At 42.6% G+C, this 18057-nt stretch overlaps 1 protein-coding gene across 1 annotated transcript; it reads left to right on the plus strand.

Moving 5' to 3' along the window:
• Window positions 1-2359: 2359 nt before the first annotated feature.
• Window positions 2360-16556, plus strand: LOC141963959 (protein phosphatase 1 regulatory subunit 3E-like). The gene has a single exon (XM_074913707.1). The coding sequence runs from the start codon at window positions 8653-8655 to the stop codon at window positions 9589-9591; it is 939 nt and encodes a 312-aa protein (XP_074769808.1). The 5' UTR covers window positions 2360-8652; the 3' UTR covers window positions 9592-16556.
• Window positions 16557-18057: the final 1501 nt, after the last annotated feature.

Here is an 18057-nt window from a genome sequence, read left to right on the forward strand (position 1 = left end):
AAATCTCTGTGCTGAATTGCAGTTACCTATGTATCTATGGAAAGACAGGTCTTTTGGTTTTTAACACAAAAGAAAAAGATAACTTGATCTGAAAGTCCCTCAGTATGAGATGAAACGAGAATCAGTGACTATCATAATGCACAGATTACATATTGAACAGAAACAAACCAAGAACGCATTAACAGGATTTTAAAAATTAATCTACAAGGAGCATGAAAAAATAATTGTAAGTAACTGTCAGTCTCACCACCGTGTGCTTTCCAGGTCATTTCCATTTCTTTTATGTGCCAAATTAGCAAGAAATAGATGCAGATGTTTGTCTGTGAAGCTCAACAGGATTTAGCACTGTTTAAATTAAGAATACTATTAAATGCCTTGCGGAGTAGGCATGGATTTAAGAATGTTCCTAAAGTTAGGCATCGCTTCAATGCTCAGCAGCATCAAATACTCAATTACCGTGCCAAGCTACCGTAGACATTCAGAGTGAATCTAAATGAAGAGGTTGCACTTCATCCCCGGAATAAGCTATTTAAGGCTCTAATGAATCTATCTTACAGACAGGAAGAAACTAAACCTGCATCAAAGTAATTGGCATTCAGCAGCTTATAATCCTATTAATAGCATCTACAAAAACTACAACTATCCACGTTGCTCACAAGAAATTTTTTTTCTTACAGTCTAACAAACTTTTAAAAAAGGATGAAATTCCAACATGGAAATGTTAGTTCAGTCTGGATGGCACCGCAGCTCCCACAGCGTGGCTGACTGTTAAGGAAGGTAGTCCAGAAAGCAGTGGAACCTCCTGCAATTTTTATTCGTTTCCTTCCTTGACCTCGGCATACCTGTTCCTGACGTTATTGGTTAAAGAGCCCTGGATGTCATGTTTTGAATATTGGTTTTGCTTTGTGTGTGGAATCTGCATACAGGCACGATGACTGTTCTTCTTAAAAGCAATAGGATTAGAAACAGTTGCAATACTTTTGTATGATGTGCCAGTATAACTGCTCAGGATCTTCTTGCAGGAGTGAGACCTTTGTATGGCTTGAGATAAACGATGATTTATTAATTTCTATTTTTTGTCCCCTCACTTTATCATTCTCGATATCAGCTCCTTTTTCACCCTTCTGCTCTGTTGCTTCCTGTAGTCATGATACTAGAGCAATCTCAGCTTAAGTACCACTGAGCATCTTCTCAGAGATAATAGCTTTTGTATTCTTCCAAAAAGGATCTGAAGTATCCTTGGGAGGGGCATCCTTCACAGGTGGAAGTACTTGTGAAGACTTAAAGATTTAGAGCCATTTGGATCAAGCACATTAATGTCTTTACGCCTTACAGCTTCTGGATTTTTCACATCTTGCAGGTTCCACATACAGTGTTCTTATTGGCAAGTTCTTCATCTTGGAATGCCTGAACCGTGTAACTTGTTATATATTTTCATTTGAATGCCATATGTTGTAGGACAACAGACTTACTAGAATGGGTTGAAATCTCTTTTCTGAAGCTGTGTCAGCTATGGCATCAACATTTAACTTGCCTTCCGATTTTGATTGATTTCTTGTGGTCTTGGCTGCTTCATCTATACTGTTGTCAAGAGTTTGCAGCATGTCTAAGCAAAACTGCCAGTTGTTGGAAGTTTCATTTGCCTTGCATTTCTTGGCTTGTTTTTGCAGCTAGAAGCACACAAGTGGATCAGTTTTACCACAGCCTCGCACCTGGTCATCGGGAAACATGTTCAATATAAGCAAGTATTGCAAAAAGAAAAATGTAAAGGAAATAGGCTTTGCTGATGTAACTGAATACTCACGCTATTTGTGTTTTCTTCCGAGTGCAAAATACTAAGTAAGTGTAATTTCTCACTGGTCCTGTTTTGTGACATCGCACAGTGAAAACCCTCCTGAACGGAAAGACGGAACTGAGGCGTTTCGTAGTCCCTCCTGAGGGGAGAGTGGCGGAGTGTGTTAGTTTTTTCCCGAGGAGAACGGGTTCATCTAAGCTCTGCTGCTGTCATTGGTGACAGGTGAACGCTGCTCCCTCCTTCCGCCTCCGGAGGACACTTTTTTCCACCATGGGTGTAAAAGCGATTACGGATAAAAATTTCCCCAAATCTCTATCGAATGGTTTCAAAGCGGTCAGACACGGCGCTTTGACCTTCGCCACCTCCAAACCAGGCGCCGACCCCCGCCGCCTGCCCCGGTCCGTGTCCTGCGCCGGGGCCTCCTCCCGCCCCCCCCCCCCCCCCCCCGGCCGGGCGCTGCTCCCTGAGGCGGCGCGGGGCGCGCGCCCGCCCGTTACCGCGGCAACGCGGGGGGCGCGCGGCGGGAAATGGCGGGCCGCCGCCGCCGGGCCTGGTCGTGAGGGGAGCAGGGCGGACTGGGCTCGGGAGAGCAGGGGAGGCAGCGGGGGCAGCTCCCGAGGCTCCTCCCCGGCGCAGCTGATGCCGTGCGCGGCGGATTGCCGTGCGCAGGGCAGAGGTTCGTGTCCGGCCGCTGGCCTGGGGTGGTGGGAAGATGGCCGGTGGGGAGGAGGCCGGAGCCCGGTGCCAGGAGGGCGGTCTGGGCACCACCAGCCCGGGAGTGGCAGAGGGGAGAAGTGACAGAACAGGGCGGTTGGAAGGAAAAAAGGAGGAGAGTGCGGAAAGGGGCCGAAGGAAGGAAAGAGTCTATAGAGTGGTTTAAAAACATCAAGAGGGAGGGAGTAGTGCGGGTGAGAAGAACGGATGTGAAAGGACCAAATAGGAGGAAAAGGAAAGAAAAACTGTGAGAAGGGTGAAGAATGAAAAAAATGAGGCGGCAAATCGATCTTACAATACAAGGAATCTAAATAATCTCAGTGAATCACTGCCTGACAAATAGATTTTATGAAAAAAAACATTAAAATCAAGCATACAATGAACATATTTTTATGTCTAAATCATTAACTAGTACTACTGAGACCAACTGCAGTCACTAGAAAGTCCTGTGGTTATTTTATAACACGGCACGAAAACTGAGTCACGAGCACGCTTACCAGAAGGTGGGATTCAGGGACATCTTGAGGCACATCTATTCAAAAACGTGCATGAAAATCTATGTTAAAAGTTCTAGGACTGAAAGAGTCCCAGTCCTGATAGCTGTTACTTAATCCTTGTTAAAAACATTCAATCTATTTAAAAACAGCAGAACTATCTATATAAGCAAAACACCTTAAATGCTCATTATCATCTTCTACACAAAATGAGATATAACTGTTAGCGGTTTTTTTCTTTTCCACCATAGTCTTAACTGAGGCTTTTTTTAGCTTACGCTTTCTCCAGAAGTCTTAAGCCAATCACTTAAGAATCAACAGAAACGGTTAAAGCTTAACTAATAAAACTGTGTGTGAGCTTCATCATACGGTAAGGCAGATTCACAATGTCATGAACTGAGATAAACTTTTACCATTCTATTTTGTTAATGTTGTAGCTTCACTTGGATCCTGATATTAAAAACAAAACCAACAAAAACCCACAAACCAAAAATCAACCACAAAGCCACCTTTCCAAGTATCACATCTCCGTTTAAGCAGAATGTGCAGCCCTTTGGAAATTACTCACTGATCTTTGTTTGACATCAAATGTCCTTGATACAACTCTGAATCACACAACTTGCATCTATAGGATATACAGACAAAGACTGCATATCCCGGTCAGGTGAAGACAGTATTTGGTACAGAAGATCGATATCATTGTTCTTTAACAGAATACTTCTTTTTTTTTCTTTTTTTTTTTTTTCTTTTAATGTATATACCTCAGGCATATTACCTACTTTCTTTATTTTGCAATAACAAGTCATAATTGTTAAGTACTTTCTTCTGTGATGTTGCACATCTGAAGATGTTGCTAGTAGAGCAATTTAAACAATAGTGATTAAATCTGAATTTGGCATGAAGCTGTTAGAGCTCCAAATTACAACTAAATGTAATTGTCATGGGAAGTTAAAGTAGAAACTATTCAAATATGCTGTGTTAGTCTTTCAGTTTCCAGGTTTTTGTTCTCATTATCATTTTTAGCAATGCTTTGTTACCGTGAACAAGTACTTGTATGGAACATTTCATTGTTATTGCACTTTTCTGAGATGTGACTAAGATATTTTCTTGGGGAAATAAATAATGTCTGAGCTAATCGTTAATGTGAAATGGTGTGGGAAGGTATTTTTAAAGTATAAGCATGCATATCATGCAAGGCTTACAAACTGTCAGTGTAAATACCATTGTCAGATTCATGTAGTCATGTAAGATTATTAAACTCCTGGGTGATATTCTAGTGTTACACCCACATAGTTCATCAGCTTCAGAAGAGCTGCACAGATACAAATAAGAGTAGAAACTGACCTTTCCAATTCACATACTGAGTCACAACTTCATCTCGAAAGCTGACGTAATCATAATGCACTTCGCCTTTACATCCATTTTATCTTCCTCCAATTCTCATTACTAAATATAAACCTGTTCTGGAAAGTTAAAGTGGACATGTGACAGTGGCCACTTTGGATAAGCCCCAGCACTCAGGCACTCCTCCCTATTAATGGTTCCATTGTAGTTCTGCCTAATGCTCCCCAGCACTGACATCTGCTTTCTCCTAGATTACCTGGAGTCAAGACAATTGATAAATGCAGCAGAAGAAAGCTCCCAGTTCATTGCCTGCATCAGTTCTGCCTTTTTCTTTGCAAATCATTTACATCTTAACAAAAGAGGGAACCAAACATCTCTGTTCGGTTCGCTGGAAATTCTCAGGCATGAGACGGATTTTAAATGCACTTTTGCAAGGCAGAAATGTCAGGGTCACTCAGTGCTACGTCAGCAGAACAAGAGGCTGTCTTTAAAATTTTTGATGTCAGCTGGAAGATACAAAGATGGGTCGAGAAAAAGTTATTAGGACAATGTTATTAGGATAAACTTTTATCCTATGACCACGCTATTTAAATCTGCAAAGGGAGAGGAATGAAAATAATGCCCGAGTGCCATTTCCTAAGCCTGTCGACACCAATTGTAATGTAAAACCTTCTGCTTTTATTACCCTATAATACAGCAACACTGTAGAGTGCTACAATTTACATTATGACTGCTCTGTTCCTGCTGGCACGTTCAAAATTATCTATTATTATTATTATTACTATTTTCCAGTGAAAAGACAAAGGGGCTAGCTAGGTCAGTCCTAACAATTTCTTTATCAGCTTTGTTACTGACAGTATTATTTAGAAAAGAGCCTCGAATAATGTCCTTAATATAGCACTATAAATGAACAGACAGATTAGACTTCTAAACTTAACATGTTTGAAATTTTGTGAACTAAATTAAGATAGAGAGGGGGTGGTGTATGGATGCCTACCACTGCATATATTAAGCCATAGTTTCTGTATGTGTGGTAGTGCTTGCTTGCTTCTAAGGATTTAAGCATTTACTGTGTACAAATGTTTACAGTAGGCAAAACCAAAAAAAACTTCCTTTCACAAATGGCGTCTGATGATTCCCATTTTGAAGTGGTACCACTGTTTCCACATCACAGAAGAATGCACAAGGCTGCAGGCTATTTGAGGGAATGTCTGTGTGTATGTTAAATTTCAGTGCTCAAAACTTTCATTTACCATGTCTGTTTTAAATTCCTCAGATGAGGAAGACCAGCCTAGTAATAAGGACATTCTCAGGAATGAAAGATGTGGGTAAGAGTTCCCACAGCTTCACCCTTGGCAAGGGAGTGAGAGTAAAAAGAAAGCAGCAGCATGCCTCCCACAGTAGATTCAGTGACACACATCGGGAATGTTCAAATTGAGAGAAAAAAGTGAGAAATAACTTTGTTATGGATTCTGCTGGAGTTTACAAGGTGACAGTGCTCAACAGAGACAAGGCTGAGGTGCCCCCATGTCTGACAGAACTGGCAGAAATTGTAGGTGAAAAGGTGAGCACCTCTAGGATTAGCTGGTGACTTGATGTTTTGATGATTTAAGTACCATTTAATTCTGATTTTTTTAAGACTGTAAATGGCTTTCTTCCACTCTACTCCACAAGGATCGCCTGTGAAATTATTTAGAGTGGGTCTGCATTTATATCAAGTCTCCTTCTACCCTTTTCTCCACTATCCACACGCCCAGGCAGTCTCTTGAGAGGCTGAAGAACCATCAGGTTTTACCTAATGATGGCAAGAGCTGAACTCGGCTGCAATTTCTGAACTATGTTCTCATCATGTCATTCAGTTTATATGGGTGTCCCTCTGCATCTCATGTTGCCTTGACCAGCTAGCCTAAAGCTTAGCATGTTGGGGTTTTTCTGCTTTCTTATTACAGGATTTTCTCATTTTTTGTGCCAGTCTTTGGTTTACTAGTTTTGGGGAATCTGTATTTTCAACTCGGTTCCATGAACTACATCACCTACAATCACCAGTGAAGGAAGGAGTTGGGTTTTTTCTTCCATGAAATATTATCAAGGCTGTGGGAGAAAAAAGCAGGCCTGAAAAAGCCAAAAAACAAGAGTATTACACAAGTTTACGTGAAGAAGTTAGGCAACTAAAATTACCAGAAGAGGGGAAGTCAACCTCTACTGAGACACCCCGATTGTGTAAAGTATAGCAGAAGCCACATTACTCCAATCGTGTTCCCTGTGTATACCACAAAAGACTTACCCAAAACTCACTGAATGTGTAATCACGTTTAAGTCAATTCAGTTTATTGGTTCTGATAGTTCCACAATAGTTTAAAAATGGCAAAGACTTTGCATATTAATGTAAAAACTAAAGTTGTTACTGTTTGCTGGTTTTAAAGTGAAATTAATGTCAGCAAAACCGAGTGTTAATTCCTTAGAAAATTTTAATTACAACAGAAATTACTAAAACCAATAATTGAAAAGAATGTAACCTTAAAGCCTGTTTGAACAATTCCTTGGGTCTGTTCTTCTCCCCCAAATTAGTATGAGTAGATGAAAACCAAACATCAGTTCGTATTTTCTCCTGAAATACTAATTTTTGGGAGGGAGGCACGGGAAAGAGGCATAATGAATCCTTCCTGTAGTGTGCATTAAAGGACAAGCGAGACAATTTTAAGATCCTGGGCTAATGAATTCAGATGTAATCCTCTATGTTATTACTGTTTGGTTTTTCAAAACCTATGATCATCCTGTGAATGCCAGACAATGACATGACAAATCACTGGGAAGCATAATGGTGCCAAATTTAACACTGCTGGGCATAATTTTTCATTCCATACTTATGAACCATCTGTCATTAAAAAGATTTGGAACCCAGCGGCAATAACCTAGGAATTATTTTCATACTTATTAATAAAAGGAATTAAAGCTGATAGTTCTAATACGAGACAGTGGGGAGCTTTTCCCCGTGTTCTGATGGTGCTTTTTTTAAAAAAAAACCCCTCTTGGTCCTTATCGGGTTTACTTGTCCCATTCTTAATCTCATCAACCGCATTTCCACTGCCTAGACTTTCAAAGGAACACCGAGTGCTGCAGATAAAACAAAGGTGTAAAAGCTCCTGCTCAAAAGCTAAATCAGAATCACATGTCAACACAGTTGAGGTTCAGTCTCCGGCAGGACGGCAAGGTCATGTTTTTAATGCAATTTACTAATTAAAAATGCGAACCAGATTATGGAAAGTCTGGAATGAAGTGGCTTGCTAAAATAGTGGTTTAGCTCCTTGAACTCGCTGCACCAGAGCCTGCTTTTCATTAAACTAGCACTCATTTGAACGTTGCTCAGCAATTATCAAATACTCTTCCCAAAAGAACAAACGCGGTTTATGTTTCATAACCAGCCCTCCGCGTTTAGAGTGGAGCTGCTTTTACTACAGATGGAACCCTGTAGCAGGGCTGCAGCAGGTGTATTTTATTCAGCAGATGTACTGTAAAGGCATTACAGCAGATTAGCTGGATTTCTTCCTTTAAATGTACACTGCGAGATCCAGCCTGCGAGCCAGCTGTTTCTTATCGGCCCGTTTAATCTCCCCGAGCCCGGCTTTCCTTCTCCCTGCAGCAGCTATTTCTGTAACGGATCGGGCGAGGGAGCGCACCGCTATGAATTTTAATGCTTCCACCGGGGAATCCCTCCCGCCTCCTCTTTTTGGATGAGATCCTCGAGGAAAGACCCAGAACACAGCGAGGAGGAGGAGGAGGCGGGAGAGGAGGAGAAGAAGAAGAAGGAGGAGGAGGAGGAGGAGGAGGAGGAGGAGGAGAGGGACGGCGTAGCCGCGGCGCTGGGGAGAGCGGGAAGGGGAAGCTGCCGGGCGAGGGGGGGCCGGCAGCCGGGGGGTGTAATTAGGGAAGGGAAGGTGGCGAGGAGGCTCCGAGGCGGGCAGAGGGGCGGGTGTGGGGAGCGCGCAGCCATGGGGGAGGAAGGATGACTCGAGGCGTATTTCGCCGCCTGACCCCGGCGCGGCGGCAGCAGCAGCAGCCGCAGCACCGCGGTCCCATGCACCCGCCGGCACCCCGCGGGGCCGGCCGCGACGGGGACGACGCCGAGGTGATCCCGCTGCCGCCGGGTCCAGGCGAGAGGCAGAGCCCGCGGCCCGGGCGCTAGACCGTGCTCGCCATCCTCGCCGCGGCCCCGAGAGGAGGAGCCCCGGGCCCGGCCGGGAGGGCGGCGAGCCCCGGGCCGTGCGCTAGCCGCCGCTCCCACCGGGCCGCCCCCCGCCCTCCTCCATGGATAAGGCGGGCTCGCTGCACACCTCGGTGCCCACGCCGCCGCCCCGGCTCTACCTGCCGCGGAACTTCAGCTGCAGCGCCTGCCTCTATGGCAGCCTGGCCGAGCAGTGCAAGGGCGGCTGCAGCCCCGACGGCGACGCCGCGACGCCCCCCGCCGTGGTGCGGGAAGCGGCGGGCGAGAAGCCGCCGCCGCGGGGCCGGGAGCCCTGCCTGCCCGCCGTGCCCCCCAGCCCCACGCAGCGCCGCCGCGCCAAGTCGCTGCCCACGCCCGGCGACCGCAGCCTGCGCCCGGCGCTGCAGCAGAGCCCGTCCCGCCGCAAGACGGTGCGGTTCGCCGACTCCCTCGGCCTGGAGCTCACCTCCGTGCGCCACTTCTGCGAGGCCGACCTGCCGCAGGTCCCGCTGCCGCCGCGCCACGCCGACCTCTTCAAGACCAGGAAGCCGCCGGCGCTGGGCGACCTGGAGCCGGTGCTGTTCGGGCCGCCGCCGCCGCTGCTGGAGCCGCTCTTCCCGCCGCAGCCCGGCGCCAGTCCCGGCTTCGCGGAGCGGGTGCGGCAGCACAAGGTGAGGCTGGAGTGGGTGCGGGCCGAGCCGGCGGGGCTGCGCGGCGCCGTGCGCGTCCTCAACCTGGCCTACGAGAAGGCCGTGTCGGTGCGCTACACGCTCAACGCCTGGGCCAGCTGCGCCGAGGTGCCCGCCGCCTACCAGCCGGCCGGGCCGGCGGACGGCCTCACCGACCGCTTCGCCTTCTTCCTGCCCCTGGGCGCCGCCGCCGAGGCCACGCTGGAGTTCGCCGTCCGCTACCGCGTCGCCGGCGCCGAGTACTGGGACAACAACCAGGGCGCGAACTACCGGCTGCGGGGCCGGCAGCGCGTCCCGCCCGCCACCGGGCCCCCGCAGGACCCCGACAGCACCGCCTGGGTCCACTTCATCTGAGGGGCGGCGGGGGCGGGGGGCGGCCGCCTCGGCGCGGAGGGTAGCGCGGAGCCCCCCGGCGGGCCGGTCCTGCCCCCGCGGAGGGTAGCGCGGAGCCCCCCGGCGGGCCGGTCCTGCCCCCGCGGAGGGTAGCGCGGAGCCCCCCGGCGGGCCGGTCCTGCCCCCGCGGAGGGTAGCGCGGAGCCCCCCGGCGGGCCGGTCCTGCCCCCGCGGAGGTTAGCGCGGAGCCCCCCGGCGGGCCGGCGCAGGCCTCGCTCCCAGCCGGAAGGTATTTTTCTGAATTCTGTTCACAGCTGGGTAACTGATGTTTTCTGTTTCACTAGCGATGCCGAGGGGGGAAACCTTCGAGGCTGTCACGGAGGGGCTCGGCAGCGCGGCCCGTCCTGCGGCCGCCTCAGCCGCCCGGTTGCACTGTGGCTACCACCAAAGCAGGCGCCCGGCCCCGCTGCGGGGCGAGGGGCCGCGGGGTGTTTGCGGAATTCACTGCTCAGGACCGGGATCCGCAGGTGCGGGCAGACGCTGGCGGGTGCCGGAGGTCAGGATCAACTGCTGTCACCTCAGCAGGGCCCTGGAGGCACGGGGGCGGCGTCACCGGGCACTCGTCCAGCCGCCCGGTTTGCCTAATCCTGCTTAAGCAAAGCCCGGCTCCGGCGGGGTGCTGGAGCCGTGTTCAGAGCCCCGCTGACCCACTCGTGCTAACTGCCCGGCCGGGTTAAGGGCCTGATAGGGCGAGCTTAAGGGACAGGCTACGGTCTTGAACCCAAAAAGACGAGATGCAGACGCCCCCCCCGGTGTACCTGCGTTTCCTCATGCTGTAAAAATGATTAATCCGTTCAGAGCAAAGATAGATATATTTTTTTAAATTTTGAACCCCGTTTCATGTGTTTAAACGTATTTAGAAAAGAAAAATAACGTCACATACTACTGAAATGCAACCCGCCGAGGGATTTTAAAAAGCAAGTGTTCTGGTTTAAAAAATCACGCGGTATGTTGTTGTAAAGGTTTGTCCGGATCTGATGTCCCTTTCAGTAGGGTTGGGCCCATAAAGCTGCTTGTGTTCAGGTCAGCAGGAAAGTCGTGGGATTGCACCAAAGGAAGCAGAGATGGCAAGAGTTGAATCCATAATTTTAGCCTGCGTCCCAAGCCACACTGCCATTTTTATTCCTGTTAATAGTTTAATTTCTTATGCTAAGGTGCAGGAGCCCCGCTTTCTGAAAAAACAAAATGCTCCAAATTTTTCATAATAATTTCAGTAAGTGACAGATTTCACAGAACTGGCAAACCTTAGTCAGACAAATTGAAGAAAGTCGTATCTTGCCATATAAAAATAGATCCATAAAAATTACAGAGCATGCTGACTTCTGCCTTCAGAGGTATGTTTTAAATCACGTTAGCAGTAAACACAGTATTTTCCTTTTTAATCTTGCATTTTCAGGACTTCAGCTGAATACAGCGTTGTGCTGATGCCAAATTTGAGTGCTAATTTTCCAGGATTCGGGTGTGTACGTGTTTGCAGGAGAAAGACCTCTCCTGCAAATGCGACTTCTGCGAGTGGTAAAGGCGTGATCTTCTGATTGTGAAGGGCTGTAAGAGCAGGCCTTTAACATTTTGAGTCTTCTGTAGATTGTTTAGGAATGAAATGTGATTTTTTTTTTTTTTTAACTGCATTTTTGTGTTCCTCGAAAGGGTCAGGTGTCCCAAATGGCTTGAGTAACGTTGAGGTCTCACAGAACCTTTTGACTTCGGTGGGAATTGGGAGCACTTTTGTCCCTTGAGGTTCTGGTTCAGTCAGAATAATTAAATTTACACATTCTGGGGGGGGAAAAATAGGTCTGGAAACTTGATAGGAAAAGGGTATTTAATTTAATTTCTCTAGATCATTGTTTCTGATTTAATAGAAATAATAGCAAGACTACTCTCAGTAGTACTGGTACCTTGGTTTTAATTTCCCAGTCAGTTTTCTAATCTCCATATTTTTAATAGAAACAAAACAAAATATAAGTGTACTGTCAACATCTACTGAGTATTTTGCATTTTAGAATATTAAGACCCTAATCTTTTAATAAATTAATGCTGCATATTGCTAATACACGTTTATAAAGCTAGAATTGTGGAACTAGGCTCTTAATATGCTTTAATCATGAACATTTTAAGTGGTGTATTTGATAAAGAAAGCCCCAAGTGTCTTTTAACTTTTTTTTTTTAATAAGAGCCTTAATACTTGGAAAGAAGGAAAAAGACTTCTCTCCATTTGACAGCACTTTGAAATCTGGTGGAAATACAGCCAAACATCTTTTTATTTATGTGTTAGAACTTTCCAAAACAGTTTTTGCATGGTCTTTTTTTTTTTTTTTTCCCCAAATAATGAATCAACAACTGTTCTGGGTATTGATGAAAAAGCTTAGAAAAAAGCAGAGTTTCTATGCATTTGAGATTAACTGACCCTGCAACTTTGCTCATAAGGATTTAACAAGATTTCTTGTTTACTGTTTTAATGGCTTTAGAAACACAAACAGTGCTAAAACCATTTTTAACAGTTAGTAACTCTACTTCTAGAGCCTCAGAATTATTTTCCAGTGAATGGCAGTCTTCGTTGTTGTTTCATTTATGCAGCATCTGCAAGTCTCCAATCATTTAAAAATCTCCTTACAGCAACTGTGGCTTAAACTCTTTAAATTTGGAATACCTAAATGGATGTACACACACCAGCTACGCTAGCAAAATGTTGTATTACCTTTTTTTATCATGATTTAGGTAAAATTACTGTTGCTCTCAGTTGAAATTTTGTGGGCAGAAGTAGGCTGTGGCTTTATAATACTGTTCAGATATTATTGTTCTTTTATTTCTGGCCCTCTTTGTCAAACGTAAATCTGAATATTGAGGATGGAGCATACTAGAAGAATGTTTTGCAAAACAGTCTCCTGAGATTTCAAGCAGTTAAGCCTGTCCTCAAGATTTTTGTGAGTAACTTTATGGGATTGAACTTGATCACAGATCGTTGACGACATATATGCAAGTCCAGCAAAAGACATGGCCTTCTAGAAGCATTTATAAACAGCTACTTTTCAAAGTCTGGAAAGGTGAGGTTGAGCCCAGTCAGCTTTGACTAGAGAGTGCTAGTGATGAAGTCTGTGAAAGAAGTTTGAGGTGTTTTAATAGAAATCTCAGTAGTATATGCGAAAGCTGCACTACTTGGATTACACATTTTCACTTCTGTCACATTAATGTATTTCCAAGCAAGATTTATTCACGTTTCCAAACACCTGTACAGTTGCAATGACTATTTTTTCCACTGGCAGCATTCATATACAGTTTCCAGTCCTTTAGATTTCAAACTGATGCTATGTATGGCTTGCTAGAAGCATTGTGATAAATGGAGATGAAACAAAAATCCCAGATAATAATTACATAATATTTACTTAAATGATGACGTTGAGCAGAAGAACCTGTATTTTCAAGTTGGCAGGACAGCAGTCATTTTAATGGGAGCAGGAGCAAAACAACTTCTTTAAAATCACGTTTCTAAATAATATAGTTCCACAAAATAAACTGTCACAGGCAAAGTAGAATATTTGAAAATTTTCATGCCACCTTTTTCTGGAAAAGATGTCAGCTCTTTGTATTTTTATTTGCATGAATAGAGCCCATGCCACCTTCCCTTCCAAGTGATACTAGAATGGTTTAGGCAAGGCAATAATCCTTAGGTCGTGTATTTCACTATTAAGGGAATTATTCATTGCTTATGTCTCTGCAGAGGTAAAAACATGTCTGTCATTGTGCAAAGTTGTAGCTTTATGAAACGTGCCATGTTATTTTATGTGCAATATAATGATACTTTACACAGTGAGTCAAATTGTACTGTACGTCTGATATACATTGATGTTTGCTGCTTCACACTTGAACTGGTAGACTTTTTTTGCATGTGATTCTATGCCTTTCATGGCAATATTTTGGAAATCTACCCTAATTATTAGAAATCCTAAAAGGAATCAGAACTACTAAGTGACTGTAAATGGAATTTCAGCTAGCTAAACTTATTACTATTTATTAACACAAAATCAGTAAGTGACACTGTCCTACTCGTTTTAAATAAATGTACATAATTTCAGGTAAATTAATTTTTTTTCTCCATTACCATTTGCAAGTAACTCTTTGTGAATGTGTGTGCCTTGATATCTCAGTAAACAACAGAGTAAGTGCACACTCTTTGTTGTTTCAGCATATGTGAGGGGAAAATGTATCACTTGAATGAACAAATGTCTGTTCATGCATAAGCATGATCTCTTCACAGATACATGAAATGTTTTTCCGTAGCGCCAACAGGCAAACATCTGCTAATTCTATAGTTTATTATAAAGGAACCTACAGAAATACTCAGAATCTGCTTTTCAACATATTATTGAATATATATTGACATTTTCATGTGCCTTTCAACATTACCTAGGAAGAAATCCCATGTGTTCCTTAGCTCTCTCAACAAAAGTCCAATGGCTTTGTCATTAAAATGAAATTTATAATAAAAATATAATAGCCAATTCTAATTCCTGATACATTTTCAGCTGTGCCAGAAAGCCTGTATCTGTAGCAGCCGGAAGAATTTGATATTTTCCCATATTACAGTGAAATAAATTAGTCAGAAGAATGTCTTCCTGATATTACACCTCTACAATTATGTGGTTAAGTTAAAAAACCCCAACTGTTACTATAGTTAATATAACAAAATATATTTATTGTATACATTCACCTCTTACACAGATATTCTAAATATATATTCTATCTGAAACCAGAAGTTCTAGTTTTTTATTAAATCTATTTGTGGAGACATGGTCTTTTCAGCTTTTATTGTTATTTATCTGATGCTGCCTAATGCATATCATTAAAACTTTTGAATGGACTAAATCTGTCTTTACAGTTTGTACCATGAAATTAAAGTGCTCACTGTAAGGAATACCTGATTATACTGCATGGCTTTTTGGCAAATCATGAGTAATTCCGTTTCCTCTATGCGCTTTGTGTGTACATGTTCTGAATATATGAAAGGATTACTTACCGAAGGTATTTTTGAGCACTGAAATTGAGGTTTTTCAAATATAAATAGTTTAAGGTAGGAAGTAAATAGAGTCAATTTTGCTGTGAAATAAAAAAACCCTAGCCTTATGTAGAGCTGATTGATATATTTTTGTTTTGTTTTGTTTACATGGTGACATTTTTCAAAATGAACCATGTTCAGGGAAACATACCTGTTTCAATAGGAAAAGTTTTCTCAGGTTCAGCTTATATGATAAAATTACCCAAAAATAGTTAAGCAGTAAGAGTACTTGCTTCAGTCAATATGTATGGTCTTGAATGTAGGTCTTCCATGGTCAAAGTGAATACTGAGCTATAAAACCATTGGCGATTGGTTGGACTCTCTTTGTTCAATTTGAATACAACTTTTAACGTTTTACAGAGAGGATTTTTGACCCTGGATTTCCCCATGTTGTATGAATATCCTCTTCATTCACTATCCTGGCTTTTGTTTGACCTTTCTGTTGTTGAGAAAAGTGATTTTATTTTTATGCAACACAGGAAGATAATTACATATATTTTGTGAGTGAAGGCAGGAAAACTCTTTTCCTTTTAACTTTAGTTTCTTAATATTAAACAATAGCATGTAGAATAAAAATATGCTTGAAGTAACACATGCACAAGCTATTCCAAAGAATATAGCTAAGAAAAATGTCAAATGTGAGATGTGCTTTTTTTAAAAAAACATGTGCTTTGTTTTAGTAAGGCAGGGAGAAAGTCCTAGTCCAGTGCAAGTGTATTAATACCAGGGATTTCCTTCTATGCAATATTATGGTGCACCTGTATTTTTTTTTGAGCAATTAACTTGATTGGTATAGTTGAGGTATTGGTATGTTGTGTATAGAATATTCTGTTAAAAGTGTCATTAAGGAAACTGTATGTCTTAAGCAGTGTTGTATCTTTAGGCTCTTTTTTGTCCAATCTGACTTCACTAAATCGTAATCATACTCCTTTGAATAACAGTAACAAGACAGTATGTCATAAAACTGTGTAACGAAGTCTCATGCATTATTCTTTACTATCTTCTAGGACAAAGCGTTACTGTTGTGAATTTTAAAATTTTTGTATTTATGTATCTTAAAAATAAGCCAAATTGCATTATACTTTTAAACTCAGAGAGCTAATATATATGTTTTTAAAGCTGATCAAAACTAAAATTGGTTGGGATTACTCCTTAGCCCAGTTTCTGAACTGTGGTGTAACAAACATTTGTGTGTGTCCTGTAACTGGTTTCGTGGAGGTGCACCCTGACGTGCAGTTCATGCCTTTTAACTTTGATAGAAAATGAGCTCTACTTGGGTGCAAAACCTGCCGACATCTGGACGTGAATCCATGTTGTAATGCAGGAAAACTCACTGCTGTGGCAGAAAATTACTGTTCTTGGAATGGTTTAAACAAGCCTAACTCCTCCCTTACAGCGTTACCCAGGTTATTTCTCTCTGTAATGGAGATGCTGTCTGTTGAAGACCGTGTTCTTCAACATGCAAGTTTTGATTAACTTTTCTTTGATTTACCTTGGCTTTTTTTTACAAAAAAAAAAACCAAAACAAACTTGTTTCTTAACTATGTACTTAACGAGTAAATTACTTTTGGTTGTAGTTTCTTCTGCAATGTTTATATTTCACCAAGTAATGTTTGTTTCTAGTGTTTGTAAAAGTAATGTAATATCACCAAAATTCAACGTTTTCTAATAATGCCTTGTAACTTGCCTAGCCTTACAGTATTTCAGAAAATTTTCCACCAAAACCGCATCTAGTCACTGGTTGTCACAATTATGAAAAAAATATATATATTTATAAACCTGTAGCTTCTAGCTGTCATTAAAGATTAATGATACAAATTGTGAACGTGTGGTGAATATAAATCTTTTTTTTAACTGATAAACCATGAGTTCTTTTTTGTTGAGGTTCTGAAACAATTGTGTTCCGATTCATCCATAGTGCATGTATGAAGACATGTTGTGATGTACCTGCACATCTGAAGACAAATATCTAATATTTGGGCCAGATTTTCCAGCCAGCTTGTCTTCAGGCAGTCCCTTAAGAGTGTTCTCTATGGAAGGTGCAGTATACTGAATTATGCTGGTGATCTCGTCTTCTGAAGTGTAACTGTCTGTCAAGAAGTTAGGATGAGATTATTGGTGAGTATAAAGGGATGTAGCTGTCTTTACTCTTGGATCAACAGTGTTTCAGGGCAGTTTAGCAGTCTGTAGCTCAGAAAGGGATGCCTGTACTTCAGCTCTTAGTGGCTGCAAAGTTGAGGTCACTAGTGACGGTTGAAATGTTCTCAAGTGCAATTCCACATTTAGCTGCCAAAAGCCTGCAATAAGTGCTAGAAAGTACAGAAATGCCAGTCTTTCAGGAGAGGAGGGAGTGGCTTTCGTAGAGGGAAGACACTGAGAGATGTGAAAAGAACAGTGATTTTTATCTTTTAAAAAATAACAGTTTATCTTTTTCAGTGCTGAAGGACTAGGAGGAAGGTTTCTAAGCCCCTTGTATGTTCAGCAGTAACTGTAGTCAAGCTGTTTCTTTAACCAGCACATGCCTCTTCCTCCAGTGGTGATGCAGAAGTGAGGCTAGGTATTAGCTGCATCAGAAGGACTCTTCCAAATATTTTTTTCTCTGTTAATTGCTGAGTTCAGAGTATTTGTTTCTTGAATTGTTATAATGTGCTAGTTTTCACAGTCTTTCAATGTAGACAGCATCTTGCCTTACAATGCCAACAACACTTTTCAGCTTTTCTTTAAGAGCACTTTTTAAGCCTTCATTATAATATAGATAAAAATCATATAGCCATAAGGAGAAAAAATGTTATATGTTTGTTCTCATGTGATTACTACAACTAATTTTTCTATACTTTCAGAAACATCTGTTTAGCTGTCTCATTAATAGTATTTTTATGTGTTTCTTTGGAAGGACAAAATAATTAAAATGTAGGCTCAGATTTTTTTTTTTTTTTCCAGAGGGAATGTTTTCTGATTTGACATCTGTCTAATTTTTTTGTTCAAGTAAAAGTGAACTCTTAACATAAATTCTTCACATAAATTACAGAATCCAGAACTGTTTTCTTAAGGTGCCATTATATAAATATTAGGCTGTAACAATTAGAGTAATAGAGTGTAATTTCCCTTTTCTTTTTCATAAGAATATGATTTGAATTTTAAACTGCTGTTATGCTTGAGTGGTCCTGAAGTAATGAGATTACTGTTCTGGGTGAAGATTATAATGAAGTCATGATGCTCTAAAATGAAAAAAAAAAAAAAAAAAGGAAACAGAATATTTTATATTGTTCCTCAGTCTAGGATTAATTTTTCTTTCCCCCCCCCCCCCCCCCCCTCTTACATGGGAGAGAATATGACTATGGTAATTCATTTGACTTAATTAAAATTGCATACAGTAG

The sequence above is a fragment of the Athene noctua genome, chromosome 9 (assembly GCF_965140245.1).
Source record: "Athene noctua chromosome 9, bAthNoc1.hap1.1, whole genome shotgun sequence".
Taxonomy (NCBI): domain Eukaryota; kingdom Metazoa; phylum Chordata; class Aves; order Strigiformes; family Strigidae; genus Athene; species Athene noctua.

Excerpts from the sequence above, each read along its gene's own strand:
- LOC141963959 (XM_074913707.1), top strand. The coding sequence starts at position 8,653 with ATGGATAAGGCGGGCTCGCTGCACACCTCGGTGCCCACGCCGCCGCCC.